A 19,602-nucleotide genomic window follows, 5' to 3' on the forward strand; every position below is an offset into this window, starting at 1 on the left:
TTATTTCTGTTAAAACGTGTAAAAAACACAGGGGAAATATAAAATTTAGTTAAAAATAGCAGGCCGTCACAGTGATTTAGGTAAGGTGGCACGGTTGATAAATTAAGTTCACACAGGTCCACAGGTGTAGTTCAGCACATTACCTATGAACATGTTCCACTAACCACAAAATAAAACCAGTCACACAACACTGAGTTGTTTTGCATGTAAAGTGTGCTTTTGCAGTCTTTAATATCTTCGTACTTGCAATGACATTCTGACATTTTTAGTGTAATTTGAGTATCAGAATACTGTATTTAAAGCAGTGTGCAATGCATTCAATGTCCACCGCTTTGCCATGTGCCTGCATTGCAACAAACCTGACCAAAAGAGGGCACTCAAACACCATTTTACAGTGATAATCTTTGTCATAATCACATTTAAAATGCACGCACTGCCCACATTACACAAACCTAACCGTGTCTTCAGTGTCTCCCGTGTTCCTGGTTACATTTTGAACAATCTAGTGCTTTTTCACAAATAATACTTGCATCAACCCCAATGCTCCATGCACAGCGCTCGTGCGTAAGCGGAAACCATGACGTCATATCAGCTGTTTTGGCCCCCAGTGCAGTCTGTCGCAAGTGTAGACGTCATTTTCGGTTCAGGAATACATCACGGTTATGGTAGTAGCACTATGCATGCACTAGCACTGCATGTACAGTAGTGTGTGTGTGTCAATTTGACGGTTTGCGCTGCTTTGGAGACGAGAAAGACGCAGAGCATGGCGCCATGAGCTGAGCGCGGGCACGTTTGAGATCAAAGGCACCGCGTTTGAGATCAAAAGCACCGAACATGCAGCAGTCCGAGAGCGGTGGAGGGGCGGCGACTTCAGAAGTCCATCTCAACGAACAACCCAACGCGCTCATCGCGTGCAAAGTGTGCGAAGAGCTTTTTAGTGAGCAGCATTTAAAGGTAGGCGTGCACGCGCTTTGCTTTTACCCCGATTAATACCCGGTTTATCGCAGCGGGACCTGATGTCGCGGAAGTGAAAGCCATGAATTGTTGCTCATAAAATGATTCATACTGTATTTACTGAATTGTGACCTGTGGGACATGAGCAGTGCTCTAAAAAAAGTACTATGGTACTACATTGCTTTGTGGATATGTACCATGTTAATACCTTGATCATGGCACTGCCATGTTGTTGTTGTTTTTTTGGACATTCTATCATGACAGTATAATGGTTTTTGCATAAGCACCATGGTAATACAATGTTTTGGACATTTACATTGGGAATGGCATGTATTTGCTAAAATGCACCAAAAAGTACCCTGTTCTTTTGGACATTGTACTATGGTACAACCATAGTATTTTTTGGACATATTACATAGTACCACAACATTTATTTTGTTAGACTGCACAGATGTAATCTACATTCATTTGAATGAGTCCATGGCCTGCACAGAAACGCTTCCGATCTGATTGTGGGCCTTGTCAGTTTATTATCGACCTTACCTTTAACAGAAATTCATTGTGATTTCACTTATCCACTTGTAAATCCTTGGTTTGCTCCATCACATATCTTCTACATAGATAGCCATGTGAGACCCTGGTGCCACTATATAAGCCACTCTGAATTAATTTTGATTTATAATACATTTATAATAGCCTATGGTTATAAAAAGGGGTGTTCTGTACATAATAGAGCAGTGATTCAAACTAGATGTTTACATTTTCTTTAGAAAACCTGCCAAAAACTCCCTGCCAACATGTTTGGCTGCGTTTTGATGGGTTGCCAAGCCAATGCCAATCTGGTGTTTTTAAATGGTTGCTATGCGGTTGCTGTGGTGTTTTGTTTAGTTGCTTATTTTTTGGCCCAGATCATAAGAACCCATCCCAAGTAGTTATGGGAGAGCAACGCTTTTCGAAACTTTGAATGAATCGAACCTATTACTGTGCAAAATTATTCACTGTTTTGAAGCACAAGAAACGCCAAACTCTGGCGATGCCTGCTGATCAGAATGATGTAAATGCATTATAATTGAAACAAATAATTTGCAAAAGCAAATCTTTCTTAATGCTGTGATTTATTAACCAACATGGTATTACCCGTTGTTGGGGTCTTTCTTTGGTCAGGGTGTTTGAAGCTTCCACAAAGCCTTGGTTTATTTTAGCACCACACCTGCTTTACTGCTACAAAAGGACATTCAATGAGGAACCAAACTCCTAGAAAGATCATTGACCGCAGCTGCTCACATGGAAAGTAAAATAAACCTTTGTAGCTTTTTATTTTTCCACTGACACTGAGGTCAAAGGTCGATCGCTGTCTTAGCTCATATTTATCCCGTGAAGCCACTTATAAAGCTATTGTTTTTCTCTGTCTTGCATGACTTTCATCTCAGTATTGCTTAAATTGAGGCTCATTATGTAATATAATTTCCAAAGAGATCTATTTTTAGCAGGAACTATCCCATAAGAACAATGGAAAATGTTAGCTAAGAAGGCCAAGTGTCTGTCAGACTTACTAAATTATAAATACACAATCTGCACTTTTCCATAAGACAGAGTAATAAAAATCTGATTTGAAGGTGAAAGTGTGTTAAATGTTAAAAGACATTGCTCTTGGTTTATTATGCAGAGATGACTATAATATTTTGCAAAGATTATTTTCATTTTAGCATGCTTAAATATCTATGATACTTTTTAAAAGTTAATTGTTTTTTTTTTCTGTAAACTTAAATAACTAAATTGTGACTAATTGAAATGGTCGGCCTTAAAATACATTTGAGATTTATGATTCAGCATTGTTCTAGGATCAAGCATTTCAGTGTGCATTTTGTAATTTTTTTTTAATCTAAAAACAGCACACAGATTTATTAGCACTTATACTACAGGGCTGGTAAATGCTTGACTCTGATTGGTTGACGAACATAAGGTGTGCCATTATTTTCAGGGAAATGCGCGGCTAAAGTAGTTCAGGCAGGTCTTGACCACATTACTAGCCTGACGTCGTCATACTCAGATTCTAGTCAGAATGTGAGTCTGATCTGCTCCATTGGGCTGTGATTATGGGGCGTGTTTCAACCGAACCAGGAGAGAAAATGCCTCTGCACTCAATTGGATAGACCAACAACCAATCAGAGCAACGGATTGAGTGACGTATGTTCTTCATTCATCTTTCCGATCGACAAATGCCTTGATCGCGGTTCTCTGTTCCTCTTTTCAAATTAATACGCTGTCGATATCTTCTATAACAGACGCGATGGCGGAATCTACACATGATGTTTCATAGACAAAGTTCAGGAGGAGCACGTTCAAATAATCAATCCAATCAACTTGTCATCAAACAATTACCATGTCTACCCTATCAGCATGAGAGGAAACATATATATATTCACTCTGTCAACTCGTCTAACACTCCTGGACAGTTTCCAGCATCCCTCCTCTCACTCTCGGCTTGTTCTTCCACAGCCAGGAATACGAGGGGAGTACTTTGGGTTCGGGCCGATACTGAGCCGGAGCCTCTCCTCGCACAGCACGCCAAATGTGCATTTATTATATCTGACTTATTTGTAAGTGTGAACTCGTGAAATCTCAATTCTCCAGCGGCAGCCATCTTTGTTGTAAACGAATTCAACTCAAGAGACGTGGATGATTACGTTACTGTTGATCATCTGTCCATCATCGTATAAAGCCCGCCCTGACAATTTGATTGGTCCGGGCATAATAGCTCCTCAACTGATCAAGTCCAGACCGAAATTCCCGACCTAAAAATGTTGTGGGCGAGGCGAAGTACGACTGGCATCCAGGCTAGCGCATTACAGCTCCTTATCACCGCGCCAAACGATTTCAGTTATTTCAAAGATTCTTACAGCCCACAGAACTAAAACCCACAACGACACTGACAAAACAAATAAATATAGTAAGCAATAAGAAAAAAACGGCAAAATATTTCCATGTTTTTTGCCACAAAATTACATTTTATGATGTATGAAAAGCACATGCTCTCTTCCTCCCGCTCAAACGCACACAAATAGGCCTACAGTATGACACACACTCGCACAGAAACGTGTTGTCAGCGCTGCTCTGACAATTTTATCAGCGTTCTATCTATCACTATTTTTGTCTGTCAAAATGCCGGCGAACAGAAACACAGTGAGTTGATCAAAATCTTTCTTTTTAGTAAACTCTGTGTACACAAACACTGTTCTCAATGCTGGAGTTCATGTGTAGAGCCTCTGGTGAGACTTCCAGCACAGTTTCATGTTGTGTCGAGCCGCATTAGTGTTTTAAAAATAGCGACTTTGATGCTATCATAGAAGTGCCCCATTCACTCCCATTCACAAGGCATTTTAACCGGTATCGAAAATACGGTCAAACTTAAAAGTGGAGTTTCCATTCGAATTATGCTTTTAATTGAAAGTTTGACTCGGGTAGATTAACAAAAAGAGCCTAGGTTGCATTTTGGCGAGAGTTACTTTTTAAATGATTATTGAGAGAAATGATGAAATCTCCAGCTAAATGTGTTTTCTTTTTCAGACTTTGAAAACATACAGATAAGCTCATGATGATATACTCGCATTTAAGAGCGAGCTGGTCATTTTTCATCTAACGAAAACAGTGATTATACAAATTTTACTTTTTTTGTATATGTTTTGACATTTTGCACTGTGTTTAGCTCCTTAAATACAACACAAGTGAAAAGAAACTGTGTAATGGTTATTCGTGCGTATGTTGCATGGAATTAGGAGGTTACTATATAGTTGCTGGGTGTCCTGGGGTGTTGCTTGGTGTTGCTGGGTGTCCTGGGGTGTTGCTTGGTGTTGCTGGGTGTTCTGGGGTGTTGCTAGGAGGTTGCTATGCAGTTGCTGGGTGTTCTGACTGGTTGCTAGGTGGTTACTATGCAGTTGCTTGGGTGTTCTTGGTGATTGCTATGGTGTTGCTGGGTGTTCCAGTGGTTGCTAAGTGGTACCTATGCAGTTGCTAGGGTGTTATGGGTGGTTTCTAGGAGGTTGCTATGCAGTTTCTGGGTGTTCTGGTGATTGCTAGGTGGTTACTATGTAGTTGCTGGGTGTCCTGGGGTGTTTCTGGATGTTATGGGGTGTTGCTAGGAGGATGCTATGCAGTTGCTGGGTGTTCTGAATGGTTGCTAGGTGGTTACTATGCAGTAGCTTGGGTGCTCTGGGTGATTCCTATGGTGTTGCTGGGTGCTCTGGTGGTTGCTAGGTGGTTGCTCTGCAGTTGCTGGATGTTATGAGTGGTTGCTAGGAGGTTGCTATGCAGTTGCTGGGTTTTCTGGTGGTTGTTAGGTGGTTACTCTGCATTTTCTAGGGTGTTCTGCTTGATTGCTAGTAGGCTAGTGTGTATGTTATGGTTAAGTTTTAGACATTTGAGGTGACTTTATCCCTGCTGCAGTGTCTGTAGTGGAAATGTCTGCCTGGCTGATGTTTGACCACCAGCACTAAACACTACCTAACTCATTTAAATCATCTTAATCATTATTAAAGAGCCAGCAAAACACTGCTCAAGTGAGAATGCCTCTCTGCTGCTTGAAAGCATGGGCAAATGTTTAAGCTGTTCTGCACTATGGCTGAGCGCACATGTGACTCAGCTTTTGTCCCGGGATTGACTCGGTCCCATATGCATGAGTGCTCGGTGTCTTTTCCTCCAGTGCTGCACTGTAAACCTTTGTTCTGAATTTTGCCCTCTCGGTCTCCATTCAGAGCAGGTGACTGTGTGTTTGAGCTTTAAAGCTAATGCACAGATGGTGCGTTCACACTATGGCCACATGTGACATGAAATACTATCAGTTGATGCATGAAAAGCCGGACAGGCTGTACCTACAGTACACAGAATATATTTACACATTTAATACAAAAAAAATACTGGATTATCGAAGGTACGCATTATAAATGAGGCACACACATATATTACAGCTAGATATAAAGTTTGCCAAGACAATCTTTGATGTTGGCTTGAGGAAGCATGGACAGAAAGTTTGAAGGAGATTTAATACTTTGAAATTTGAAGGACGGACAGATTTTACTGTATTCTGGGTGGTTGTTATGTTATGAGTAGGGTGTTGCTATGAGGTTGCTAAGCAGTTGTTAGGGTGATCTGGGTGGTTGATAGGTGGTTACTCTGCAGTAGCTAGGGTGTTCTGGATGTTGCTAGGGTATTGCTATGCAGTAGCTGGGTGTTTTGGGTGGTTGCTAGGGTGTTGCTGGGTGTTCTGGTGGTTGTTAGGCAGTTAGTCTGCAGTTCTGTGTGGTTGCTGGGTGGTTGTTAGGAGGTTGCTATGCAGTTTCTGGGTGTTCTGAATGGTTTCTAGGTGGTTACTATGCAATTGCTTGGGTGTTCTGTGGGATTCCCTGTGTGTTGCTAGATGTTCTGGTGGTTGCTAGGTGGTACCTATGCAGTTGCCAGGGTGTTATGGGTGGTTTATATGAGGTTTCTATGCAGTTGATGGGTGTTCTGGTTAGGGTTGCAAAGGGGCGGAAAATTTCCGGTAAATTTCTGGGGCCTTATTTATAAAACTTTGCGTAGGATTTGCGTCAGAAGTGGCGTACGGATGAAACATAGGACGTGCGTTCGCACAGAAATATTCGGATTTATAAAACCGTGCGCACGCACATCCTACGCAGTTTTCCCTTAATAAATCACAATCAATTCTAAATATAGCGCAGCTTTTGCGGCTTTATGTCACGCCCATAGTTGCCCGTTTCACGGACTATTTATGGGCAACTATGGGCGTGATCGATTGCGAAATCATGGCAAACACAGAGAGGAAAACCAAGAAACGTAACTTCACTCAATGTGAAGTAGAAATTATCGTTGGCGAGGTGGAAAAGAGAAGTAAAATGTTGTTTGGAGGGCACAGTGTGGGCATTACTAATGCCAAAAAGGCACTTGAGTGGCAAAAGGTTGCAGACGCCGATAATGCTGCAGCCTCACAACCTCGGACCGTGGCCGAAATAAAAATGAAATGGTCGGACATCAAAGTCGTCGGACAAAAAAAAAAGAGTCTAGCGCTCCATCGCCAGAGTGTGTCTGCCACGGGTGGAGGAAAGGGGATACGGGAGCGTTTTATTACCATCCATTTGATTGCGTCTGACAAGCTACGAGGATGAATTGCATAACATGCCAATATTATTGCAGAACATATTTCACTTTTCTTTTTGCAAATATGTGTTAATTTGCATTTCTGCTGTAATTTTCGTTTGATTTTGTTTGTTTTAGACTGCAGATCGATCAAACGGGTGTTCGTGGCTGTTAATTGTAAGACTTGCTTTGTGAAGTCTTCGTGTTATTTATGAGAGGCAGTATTGACATTTCTTTTACACAACGGTCTACAGTTTCACACACTTTCACGTGTTTCTTCCATCTGCCGACGGTGTCGCCATTTCTCATTTCACCCGTTTTTATGCGTACGCCTGGGTCAGAGTATGCGAGAAGGACCGCACATTTTCCCGTCAAGTTTGCTTTTTATAAATACCAATTATTACGTAGAGAGCTGCGTACGCCTTATTTTGTGCGTACGCAACGTTTATAAATGAGGCCCCTGGAAAGTTTCCGGTAAATGTCCATGGGAAGTTAAGCTGGGGAATTTTGGAAATATTCCATATTAGAAACTTTCCATGGGAATAATGGCAATTATGGGAATTAATGGGACTTTAGGGGAACTAACTGGGAATTAATTGTAATGTAATCGATCATTGTATCATATCCAAGCATAAATATAAACAGAAGTCATAAGAAAACATCCGTGCAAAATGTTTTCAACATATATTTCAAAAGATTTATTTGTAAGTAGAACAGAACAAGTTTTAATTATTTTATTGAACAATCACTTGTTTCATGGAAGAACAAAAACAGGAATATTGGGTTAAATATTACTCATCCCCCAACCCCACTCAATCAAAAATGCACCCCTATCCATAAATCCCCACAAAGTCCCATTCAAAATGTTAAATGAAAAAAAAAAACCTCTCCCTCCAAAACGTCCCATTAAACATGCAAATCTTCCTTCAAGCAATCCTCTGCAAGTTTTGCTCAGTCAGTGGGCTCTTCGTGGGCCTCATCAACATCCAACAACACATCCACCTCCTCATCTTCCAACTCTGAGGGCCCTATTTTAACGATCTGAAACGCAAGTGTCAAAGCGCAAGTAACTTTGTGGGCGGGTCTTGGCGCTGTTGCTATTTTCCCGGCGGGATAAATGACTCTTGCGCCAGGCGCAAATCTAAAATGGGTTGGTCTGAAGTAGCTTCATTATTCATACATACAACCGGCGTAGCGTCATAGAACGTCTCTGAAAAGGTTCACGCCCACTTTTAGGGGAAAACAATCCGGCGAGCGCCATACACAGTAACGGATTGAGGACGTGTACTAACCCTTACAAACATGTAATTTGTATTTAAACATTTTTTTTCACACAGTAGGCTACCCCTATTATGTATTTGTATTTAATTATTATTCCACACAGTATTTTTTATTTTATTTTAAATACATTTCCATGTATTCATGCCCATCTCTGCCTGCCATCATCAATATCTTGCTGTTATGGAAATATCATGAATTACGGATGATGCTATCGAAAGCTAAATCAGGCTAGTTGTATAGCTGGACAGAAAAGTGCACTCAGTAGCTACTCTAAATATAAAGACACAATATTATACATTTAAAGATGTTTACGTCTTAAAACCGTAGTAAAATCATTCACTGGCTACCTGGTGACTCGATGAGGTACGAGTAAATGTCCGTGTAAACCACTGGGTGGGGTTGATGGGCCAATTTGACGCTGGTAGAATGAAATGGGATATGTTTTTAAGTTGCCCAAATTAAGTTTATAAATGTATCGTTCACGCTCTGTGGAAGGTAGGGTGGACATATAATTACTCGACATATTTCATCTAAGTGATTTCTGAAGTTATACACGTCTGCCGGCTGTGTACGGACGTTGTTTTGTGCCGCTATTTTGTATTGAAGTCTATGGGAAGTCTGGCTTGTTTTCCCCTAAAAAGGGGCGGTTACAAAATTGACAGTTAAGTTCCCGGATGTGCCGGTTGTATGTATAGGTGTGGTTTGGGCGTAACGTGAAATAAACCAATCAGAGCGTCATCTCACATTCCCTTTAAGAGCAGGCGCGCTTGTTCTAAAGCGGATTCCTATTATAACGGCGGATTTGCCAGGAGCGCGCCAGGAGCGGTTCACAGCCGAGGAGAGCAACGCTCTCGTCAGGGACGTTGGGGATGGAGAAACCCACCCAAATTAACTTCAGTTAAACAGGCGTATGATAATTTGGGTAAATGTGTAAGCTAGATGTATGCTTTTATAATAAATTGTCTATCTATCTATCTATCTATCTATCCATCTATCCATCTATCCATCTATCTATCTATCTATCTATCTATCTATCTATCTATCTATCTATCTATCTATCTATCTATCTATCTATCTATCTATCTATCTATCTATCTATCTATCTATCTATCGTAATAATGTATGATTTGCAAAAATGAAAACTGCTGCGTCTGTGTAGATGAGAGAATCAAAGTGTATGTGCGTTGTGCACATGCTACATTGATTATGGCCAAGCATGCGCCCTTAAAATAGCATCTGAATAACATGCGCAACGCGCCACTGACTTTAAACTATTTTTTCCTGGTTAGTGGCGCAATTGTTTTCTAAACCTGCAAAATAGCATGAAGGAACGTTTGCGCCGGAACACGCCTCCTTTTTTGCGCTGAACCGCCCAGGGAGCGCAAGTTCATTCCCTAGTTTAGCGACGTGCTTCTGTGGAGGGAAAAGTGCGCTTTGCGCGGGTGCAAAATAGGAATGATACATGCGTCGCTGTACAAAGTCAATTGCGCTGGGTGCAAGATAGGGCCCTGAGTCTTTGTTTTAGTCAAGATTATGCTAAAATATACTTTCCTCAATTATATTTAAGTTCCCTATGAAGAGTCAACCCTCAACTTTGAAAATTCCCAGTTTATTCCCATTTATTCCCATAAATTCCTGTTAATTCCCTTAAATTCCCATTAATTCCCATGGAAAGTTTCCATCTTTGAAAATTCCCAGAATTTTGCAACCCTAGTTCTGGTGATGGTCGCTAGGTGTTGCTATGCAGTTGCTGGGTGTTCTGCAGTGTTGCCTAGGAGGTTGCTATGCGGTTCTTCCAAATGGTTGCTACGTGATTACTATGCAGTTGTTTGGGTGTTCTGGGTGATTGCTAAGGTGTTGCTTGGTGTTCTGGTGGTTTCTCTGCCGTTGCTGGATGTTATGGATGGTTGCTAGGAGGTTGCTATGCAGTTACTGGGTTTTCTGGTGGCTGCTAGGTGGTTACTTTGCACTAGGGTGTTCTGGGTGATTGCTAGAGTGTTGCTAAGGTAATCTGGGTGGTTTTAAATAGAATATCAATATGTTGGCTTTCTCAAGACAAATAAACGAGCATGAGAATAAGTATTGCACTGGTATTATAAACAGAACGCTGCGTTAAAATTGTGTTATTTAAAGCACTGACATTTGAAGTAGCTTAAGTGTCCATATACATTTATGGGGCTACTGTAGATAATATGTAAATCACTCATATGTTACATCATCATGCGCTTTTGTGCAGCTGGATATTAATATCTTCTGGTGGCTTATGTGTACCACAACTATCCGCTGTCTCACCTCCACTTGTCTTTGCATAACACCCATCTAGTGTCTGCTTGCCTTTGCATTTTTTCCATCACCTTATTTCGGTTTCATATTTCCATTTTTCCATTGAGTCAGATATGCACCGTCCTTCCATAATACACACGCAGTGCATGTACACGAACGGGTGATCAGTGTAATCTTTAAACAAGTGAGACTTGTGGGTTACTGTCTAACCATGCAGTCTTTACCATCAACACATTTACACACACAAACAAGAGTTCGCCACAGTCAGCTTGTTTTTTTGTTGCTGTTTGGTGTAATGGTTCCCACGGTCATTGAAAACCTGGAAATGTTGGGGAATTTTAAAACTGTGTTGGAATAATCAGTGTTAAAATTCATGGAATGTTCTGTGGAAAGTTGTTTAAAAGTCATAGTGATGTCTGATTTGTGAGCCAGTTAAAAATTAATCAACTGAACCAGTTTACACAATGGATCATAAGCAAATAGTTATGAATCAAAATGTATGTGGTTGCTAGGGTGTTTTGGGTGGTTTCTAGGTGGTCAGTTCCCAGAATTAATCAATCTTTAGTAAATAGGAATGAATCAAACTGATTAACCAGTAATCCCAATTAGGCATTGTTTTATTTATTTATAAGAATTTTTTTTTTTTTTGATAAGGAAAGTTGGCCAACTTGACCATAGAAGTGTAACATTTATTTTAAAACGTACACTGGTTCAACCAGGCTCTGTAATCAGGCTCTCAAAAATGATATAAAATAATCTAATAATATTATATAAAATATTATATAAAATATTTGGATTTAGATTTATCGGCCAATATATCGGTTATCGGCTTTATCGATTATCAGTATCGGACAAAATGTTCAGATCGGTGCTTCCCTAATGGTAAGGTTACTTACAGTTAACTAATTTAACAAGTTTTTTTTTTTCTGTAAAAGTTATTAAAAATGTCTTAGGGCTGCACGATTTTAGAAAAAATAAATCTAATTTAGATTTTTCTGATAAATTTTGTGATTTTAAATGTAGTTTTAAAAAGTTTCAGGTTTGCTTGTTTTATAGAATTTTGATGAAGTTTTGTGATTATATATATTAATATGGCTTTCAAATAATATAAAAAATAGGCTAATTACTAGATAATTTAAATTATTAAAAAAAATTACTAATAAAAATAGAATATTTATATTATTTTAGTATATGATAATTATTTTAGTATGTGATAATTACAAAAAAAAAACATAATAAAAGATATTACTATTTGGATATTTTACTGTAAAGTAAAAATATAATAATGTATAATTTTTTTAATAATGTATCAAAATAATATCTAACTCTAAAACTGCAATACATACTTTAATTAATTAATTGTCAATGTCAAATTTTAATCGCAAAAAAGCTTCTTTTTTGTTCATAAGTGCTTCTCATTACGACTATGGGAAGATGATTGGCGCATGTTGCTTTTGGTAATTCCTCTAATAAATATCATGATTTTGGTTTTATTTCTTTATCCGTGGGTTAATAGTCTGATTATTGTGAAATAGTTTTGGTATCAGGTGCAGTCTGGGCACTTTCTGGAGACAAAACAAGAGTCTTTGTGCTTTTGTTGTCTCATTGTAAAAGAATGATGTTTGAAAGTAGTTAAACGACATAGCGATGTTGGGATGGAAAGGTGAGAGACAGTGGGATTGCCACATGGAAACATGCTGAAGGGAGAGAATGAGGATATTGGACTGAGTGATGTCATGAGTTTCCAGTTCCTCATTAGGATTAGTCAGCAACAAGGAATGAGAGACTGACAGACAGAGAGAGAATGAAAGGAGGAGCTGAAGGAGAGAGAGAGAGAGAGAGAGAGAGGCGGTCCTCAACAGTATCAGCTGGACTATAAGCAGCATTAGATAAACCTGCGAGTAAAGCCGTGACCTCGCAGCACTTTTAGAAACTTCTGCTGGCACGTGTGGCGGAGTGGCTTTTCTCTGGAGAGATTTCATCGGGAACAGACTCTGAACGTCTTACGTTGGAAATCCCGGTAGAGGCAGGCAGGTGATCATCCGCACATGTAATCTGCACATTCTTCTGAAACTGAATCATGCATCTTAAAACTACAAAGTGCAACAACTTGTGCCTGGTGGCCACATCGGTGGACCATGAGGCGTTCAGTCGGCCACAGGTTCAGGTAAGAGTCTGATCAAGTCGAGCTTTAGAGTTAGGTGGCATTTCTCTTTCAGGTTCTGCTAATTTTGCATTTGTTGCAACATGTTTTTGTTTTTATATTTGGTGTGCCACAAGCTTACATAATTGGCTTCTTTCGTTCCTTAAACTAGCCTGGTCGTGTTAATCTGCCGCTCCTGCAGCTCTTGCTGTTCCAGCGCTCCTATTTCTGATGGCCTGTTTGGTTTCGATAAACAAAGGGATTAGAGGCTTGAAGCTTGTTGTTTACATGCTTGATTTTTTGAGTTTGGGGTTGGTATAATTTGCATTAAATTGATGCATATGATGTAAAAGATTCTATTTCAATTCAAATCTGTTCTTTTGACAAATCAGATACTGTTGTTTGAAGGGAAAATATGAGCAGTTTGACAAAATCTGGCACCCTTTTAGCTGTTATCCAGATGGAAACCTTGTGGATTAATGCATCTTGTGTTAATGTAATGTTTTAACATTCCTTCATCATACCTTTTCAAGTCAATGTAAACAGGTCGGGTATGGGATGGTTTGTTTATATTCTTTTTTTATTTATTTTTTTATAATAATAATAATAATAATAATTATTATTTTTGTATTATTGGTAAAGAGACATCTGTAAGATTGTAAGAATTATCTTCCAATAAAACTTACTTGACAAAATCTGTTCTTTTGAATTTAATTGGAATATTTATATTAATAAATTAAGATTAATCCTGAAAAAAAACAATATGAAGCAGCACAACTGTTTTCAACATTGATAATAATCATAAATGTTTCTTGAGCATCAGATCAGCATATATGAATGATTTCTGAAGGATCATGTGGAGTAATGATGCTGAAAATTCAGCTTTGACCACACTAATAAATTACACTTTACTATATATTCACATAGAAAACAGCTGATTTAAGTTGTAATAATATTTCACAATTTTACTGTATTTTTTAATCAAACAAATATAGCCTTGGTGAGCAGAAGAAACTTCTTTAAAAAATATTGTTTTAATCGGTTACACTTTATTTTAAGGTGTCGTTGTTACAGTGTAATTATGTATTTAAGTACTGAGTAATATTAAGCAACTACATGTACTTACTATAGGGTTAGGGTAGGATTTGTTTGAGGGTTAGTATGCATGTAATTATGCATAATTTACTGTTATTACTATGGTACGTACATATGTAACAAGGACACTTTAAAATAAAGTGTAACACCTTAAAATCTTACCGACCCCAAGTTTTGAACAGTAGTTGGACCTCGTTCATTAAACTACAGCAAGGATGAATTTCTTTCTAAATCATTTTGTGAGACCAATAAATAAGCAGTCCTCACATCGAGTGCTTGCAAGCAGGTGTTTTGCACACGTTATATAATACAAAGAAAAGAGAAAAACATCCAGCAAGCTGTAGCTAGCAGAACAATCCAATATTTGGTGTGATGACAGAAACACTACTCATTAAATCTTGAAATGAATGTATCTCTTGCATGTTACAGCAGTGCCCTACTCGTTTTCATGATTGGGTCGCATGGGTTCTTTGTTTTCCTTCCATACATGATGTTGGCGACCCTCTTGCAATGTTTATGATTGTCTTGTTTCATCTCAGTCCAGTTATTTGACACTTTTCCCCTTCTCTCGTTTTGCATCATCAGGAGCAGTTTGAGGCTTTGTTCCGTGCGTTTGATCCAGACACATCGTTCCAGTTCTTCAGGAGCTTCAGACGGGTTCGGATCAACTTCACCAACGCTTTAGCGGCAGCCGAGGCCCGAGTCAAACTCCATAAGAGTGACTTCAATGGAAAGGAGATGCGTCTGTATTTCGCTCAGGTAATAACCATTACAAAGACGTTATATGGTGGTACAGAGAGTATTTCCATGGTGCCTTATTTTTATACCATAGTACTATATCTGGATTCTGAACTCTATCTGGATTCAAACACCCACGTGTGTCTATTAAACCTTCGACAAAATCACACCAGAATATTAAGGACTGCGTTGGCGCTGATCCAGAGAGAGAGCAGTCGTCATGTAAAAGTTTAAAACTGCTTCACAAACCACACAGTATCGTTATTTCTACATTACAAATTTTCATATTATCACAGAGGTTCACATAATAACACTGATGTCTACGTTAGCAATCAAAATAGAGCAAATCACCTTTTGAAAGTAGCTTAAAGGGTTACTTCAGGATTTAGCATTAAGCTTTGTATTAGTAGAAAACCTGTAGTATTTTCGAATTACCATGCTTTCCCCCCTCATATCCCCCTGAGAGGAGAGATTTATGTATTTTTTGTCTGGAAAAAATCCTCCGATGACGCAAAAATCGTCATTTTGCGTCATCGGAGGATTTTCTGTCCAGAGGCTAAAGACTACAGCCAGTAGATGGCGTTGTTCCGCATGTTTACAACACGCCCATACAGGGTGGGATCTCACTCACAGAATGTACACAGTATCAGCCGTCTTTCTTTGGAAGCTAAGCTAGCATGCTCTTGTTCTGTGGAGAAAGCTGAATAATAGGAGAAAGCTGAGTAAGTAGGGGTTACCATCTTCCTTTTCCCGGACTTGTCCGGCGGGCGAGACTGTTAAAAATGTCCTGGATTCGGCTTTTGCTTTCTGCGGTCGCCATTCATTGTTTACATGCACACCTCTCGTTTCAATCTAACTGAATTAATTCCGATCGGTGAATCTGACTGTAGTGTTTACATGAACGCTAAACAAGTGATCGGTTGATGTGCGTTTTAAAAATTCCCGCTCCTCCGTGAGAGATGCGAGACCCGGCGCGTCTCAGTAATGACGCCACCAGCCTCGCGCCGTTCTCCCGCGGCCGTCAGCCTCGTCCTGCTCGCCACAGTTAACATGATGAATGGCGACTGTAGAACGCAAAAGCCGAATCCCGGACATTTTGGGTCTCTAAATCCCTCGCAAACTCATCACTTACTTAGGCTAGCCTTGTTGTTTTCAACTGTGCTCTCTAACCGGTAGGCGTGGCCTCCTAAGGCAGCGAAGCAAGTGCATTCTGGGAGTTGTTGTCTTTCATCCACATAAGCCAAAAATACATTTTCTGGCTTTTCTCAGTCTAGAAAGCTCCAAATTAAAAAATTTCTCCACATTTCTTCTACTTAAATGACCTATTTTAAATACACATTCATCTTCCCAGAGGTGAAGTATCCCTTTAATGCTTCTAATGAAGATTGTATCGATTACATCGATTACACCAGTAGGTGGCGACAAGTGACTGTTAAACCTTTAGGTTACACTTTATTTTAAGGTGTCATTGTTACAGTGTAATTATATATTTAAGTACTGAGTAATATTAATCAACTACATGTACTTACTATAGGGTTAGGGTAGGATTAGGGTTTGGTTGAGGGTTAGTAGTATGTAATTATGCATAATTTACTGTTATTACTATAGTAAGTACATGTAACGTAACAAGGACACTGTAAAATAAAGTGTTACCAGTCACTAAATCATTCATTCAAGAGATTCGTTTAGAAATGCTGATTCATTCAGTAATGAAACAAGTGGATTTTTTATTTTTTATTACTTTATGAGTGAGTCATTGAATCATTCACTCAAAAAGATTTTTTTTAAATAATTATTTCAAAGAATTAAATTTTTAATCAGATGGCAGCATTTAACATTTTGTCTGAACATCTAGTAAATTAGATTGTTGTTTAGTTGTCTGTTCAGAATCGTGATCTCTATTTGAAACCAAAAAAAAACATGATTTTCTATTTTTTCAGAATCGTGCCACTCTATCGTATTAGCATGGTATTTTTTGTTTTGTGAGGTTTTTATTAATTATAAAGTCTTATGAACAAAGATTATCTTAACTATTACCACATGGGTGAAAGTACAACCAAATATGTATGAATAATTGCACAATTGCATTTGCAGAAAGCATTAACTTTGTTAAAATTTCCCTAACATACAAAATAAAAGCCTATTTAGCGATATATATATATATATATATATATATATATATATATATATATATATATATATATATATATATATACACATATAATTTATTTATTTATTTATTTATTTATTTATTTATTTTGTATTATAAATGTTGGTTACTATTTACTGTATTTACTACTATTTACGATTTTATAGTTTTCATAGTGTGATTTTTTTTAAAACACAGACATCATGCTAATTATTAGTTGTAATAATATTATAATAATAATGAATAATAATGGGTAAAAAATGTGTTGCTTCCATTCAATAACAATTGAGACTTCGATGGTATTTTGACCACTGATTTCCATTTAAAAATCGAATCACCTTATGCAAATAGGACAGAAGAATGCATAGAAACGCCCTGCTAACCTGGTTTAGCGTTGTGGATTCCTGTAGCTCAAACACTAACACAATTCTCACGAAATGCATGATCCGATAAAATGCAATGTAATTCGCTATGGATAAATGCATAAATGTAAATGCAAATATTTTTTAGCTTTCTCCTTTTCTTTCTCTCGTTCTCTTGTTTTTTTTTTAACTGCTACCATCAGGTAGATGTTAGAGAGCCATTAAATCTCGCACAACCAGATTTAAGAACAGCTTTTTTCCCTAGAGCAGTGAACGCTCTAAATCAGTCACGTAACTCACAGTGCAACTAATCATCCGCATATCTGCTAATGCATCCTTTTTACATACATATTATGACACATAACAGTGACCATTATTAGTTATTATAGTGCTGCTGCATTAATGTTTGTTCTGTTTACCATCAGAGTATACGGTTTTATCTGTTTTACTATGAACAGTGTGTACAATCATGCACGCATCTATAATACTGATGTTGGTTTTAAAGTACTCTTGCACTACTGTTTATACTGTGTATTGTTTAAATCATATTTATATTGTTTATTTTATTCTACTAGTTATTTAGCATTACTTATTGTTTCATGCATCTTTTTTAGAGCTGCTAACTACTAAATTTCTTTTTTTTTGTTGCTTTTACAATCTTAGGTCTGACAGAAAGTAACAATAACTTAAATATAGTAATATAGTATAAATAATATAGATATACCCATACATTAATTGGAACAAGAAAAAGAAGAAAACAGCAGGCTTGTATAGTTATACACACACACACACACACACACAAAGAAAATATTTGATTTAAAAACTGAAGAACATTAAAGCTTCTTCTTCTTCTTCCAGTCGGTGCACATCGGCAGCCCTCGCCTGGAGCCTCCGAAACCCGAGAAGCAGTTCCTGATCTCCCCGCCAGCGTCGCCCCCTGTAGGCTGGGCTCAATCGCAGGACGCCATGCCCGTCCTCAACTACGACCTGCTGTGTGCTGTGTCTAAACTAGGACCAGGTATAACCCAGTTACCTCTTTTACATGCTATACTTGTATACCGTATACCTTCTGAGCGCTGCACTATATTTATCAACAACATATGCGGCATATGCACTTCCATTCAAGAAATTAATACTTTTATTCAGCAAGGATGCACTGAAGTGATCAAAAGTGACAGTAAAGATATTTATAATGTTGCAAAAGATTCAATTTCAAATAAATTTGGTTCTAATCATCAGAGAATCCTGAAGAATCCAAAATAGTTTCCACAGAAATATGAAGCAACATATTGTTCTCAACATTGATAATAATCTTAAATGTTTCTTGAGCATCAAATCCTCATATTAGAGGGATTTCTGAAGGATCATGTGACACTGAAGACTGGAGTAATGATCATAAAAATTCAGCTTTGATCACAGGATATAAATTATATTTGACTATATATTCACATAGAAAACAGCGGTTTTACATTGTAATAATATTTCACTATTTTTACTGTATTTTTGATCAAATAAATGCACTGCCTTGCTGAGCAGAAGATACTTCTTTCAAAAACATTAAATAATCTATATTAAATTGCTACAATTTAGCTAATCCACAATAATACTTAATGGAAGAAATTATTTTTGCTGTATTTTCTTAAATACGACCTATTATGCCCTTTTATAAAGTCTTGATGTTGTTTCCGGCTCTACTAGAACTTGAATGTTGATTATTCTCCTCATATTCTCCATTGTTGCGGCTCTTCTCTTCCCAGTCTGTCAGTAACGCTCTGTTTACTTCCTGTCTCTATGAAGCCCCTCCTTCTGAAAAGCACACTGTGCTCTGATTGGTCGGCTGGAGCAGTGTGTCGTGATTGGTCGAGCGCTTCGAGTGTGTTTGGGAAATGTCCCGTCCCTTACCATATCCGCCATTAACACACTACTAACTAACTCAACCAGGCCCCGCCCCTTTATTCTGCGCATTAATTATTATAATGAGGAATATTGTGACTACAATGTGACTACTCAATGGAGGAGTGTCAGAAACACTGACACTCATATAGAGAAGAACTGGAGCTTTTTCATGCTCTTACTCTAAAGAAGGATGAACATGTGAAAAACAGGACACTTTTATAACATGACGCTTACATGTATTTGCAGGTGAGCAGTACGAGCTTCACACTGGAACCACCAACACACCCAGCGTCATCGTACACGTGTGTGAGGACGACAGCTCCGAGGACGAGGAGGAAACGGCAGAGACCGGCAAACGCGATCGACCCAAGATCATCCAGACCCGTCGCCCAGACTATGTCCCGTCCGTTAACCAGTGAGCGTCCCGCTTCATCTTCACGACCAACACAGGAATAACTAGGAAACGTGCAGTCATGCAGTTTGTCATCCTCACCACCGGGGACGGTGGCGAGCGTCAAATCCTCTTCCTAGTTAGCGAGGAAGTCGACCATCCTCATAATCTCGCGTTTCAT

The 19,602-nt window shown here is 38.6% G+C and overlaps 1 protein-coding gene across 2 annotated transcripts in view; it reads left to right on the plus strand.

Moving 5' to 3' along the window:
- The first annotated feature begins 547 nt into the window (after positions 1 to 547).
- The window catches only part of rcan1b (regulator of calcineurin 1b), a 20,847-nt gene continuing 1,792 nt past the window's right edge, over positions 548 to 19,602 (plus strand). The window contains exons 1-4 of one of the 2 annotated variants that reach the window (XM_081361116.1): positions 548 to 954; positions 14,471 to 14,644; positions 17,993 to 18,152; positions 19,277 to 19,602. The exon at positions 19,277 to 19,602 is cut by the window's right edge and continues 1,792 nt beyond it. In XM_081361116.1, the coding sequence (XP_081217242.1) occupies positions 835 to 954; positions 14,471 to 14,644; positions 17,993 to 18,152; positions 19,277 to 19,449 (627 nt within the window). In that variant the 5' untranslated portion in view covers positions 548 to 834 and the 3' untranslated portion in view covers positions 19,450 to 19,602. Of the gene's footprint in view, positions 955 to 12,507; positions 12,815 to 14,470; positions 14,645 to 17,992; positions 18,153 to 19,276 lie in introns of those variants that run through there. The other variant, XM_081361117.1, reaches the window with a different exon arrangement.

The sequence above is a fragment of the Scardinius erythrophthalmus genome (genome assembly GCF_964197995.2).
Source record: "Scardinius erythrophthalmus genome assembly, chromosome: 3".
Taxonomy (NCBI): Eukaryota; Metazoa; Chordata; class Actinopteri; order Cypriniformes; family Leuciscidae; genus Scardinius; species Scardinius erythrophthalmus.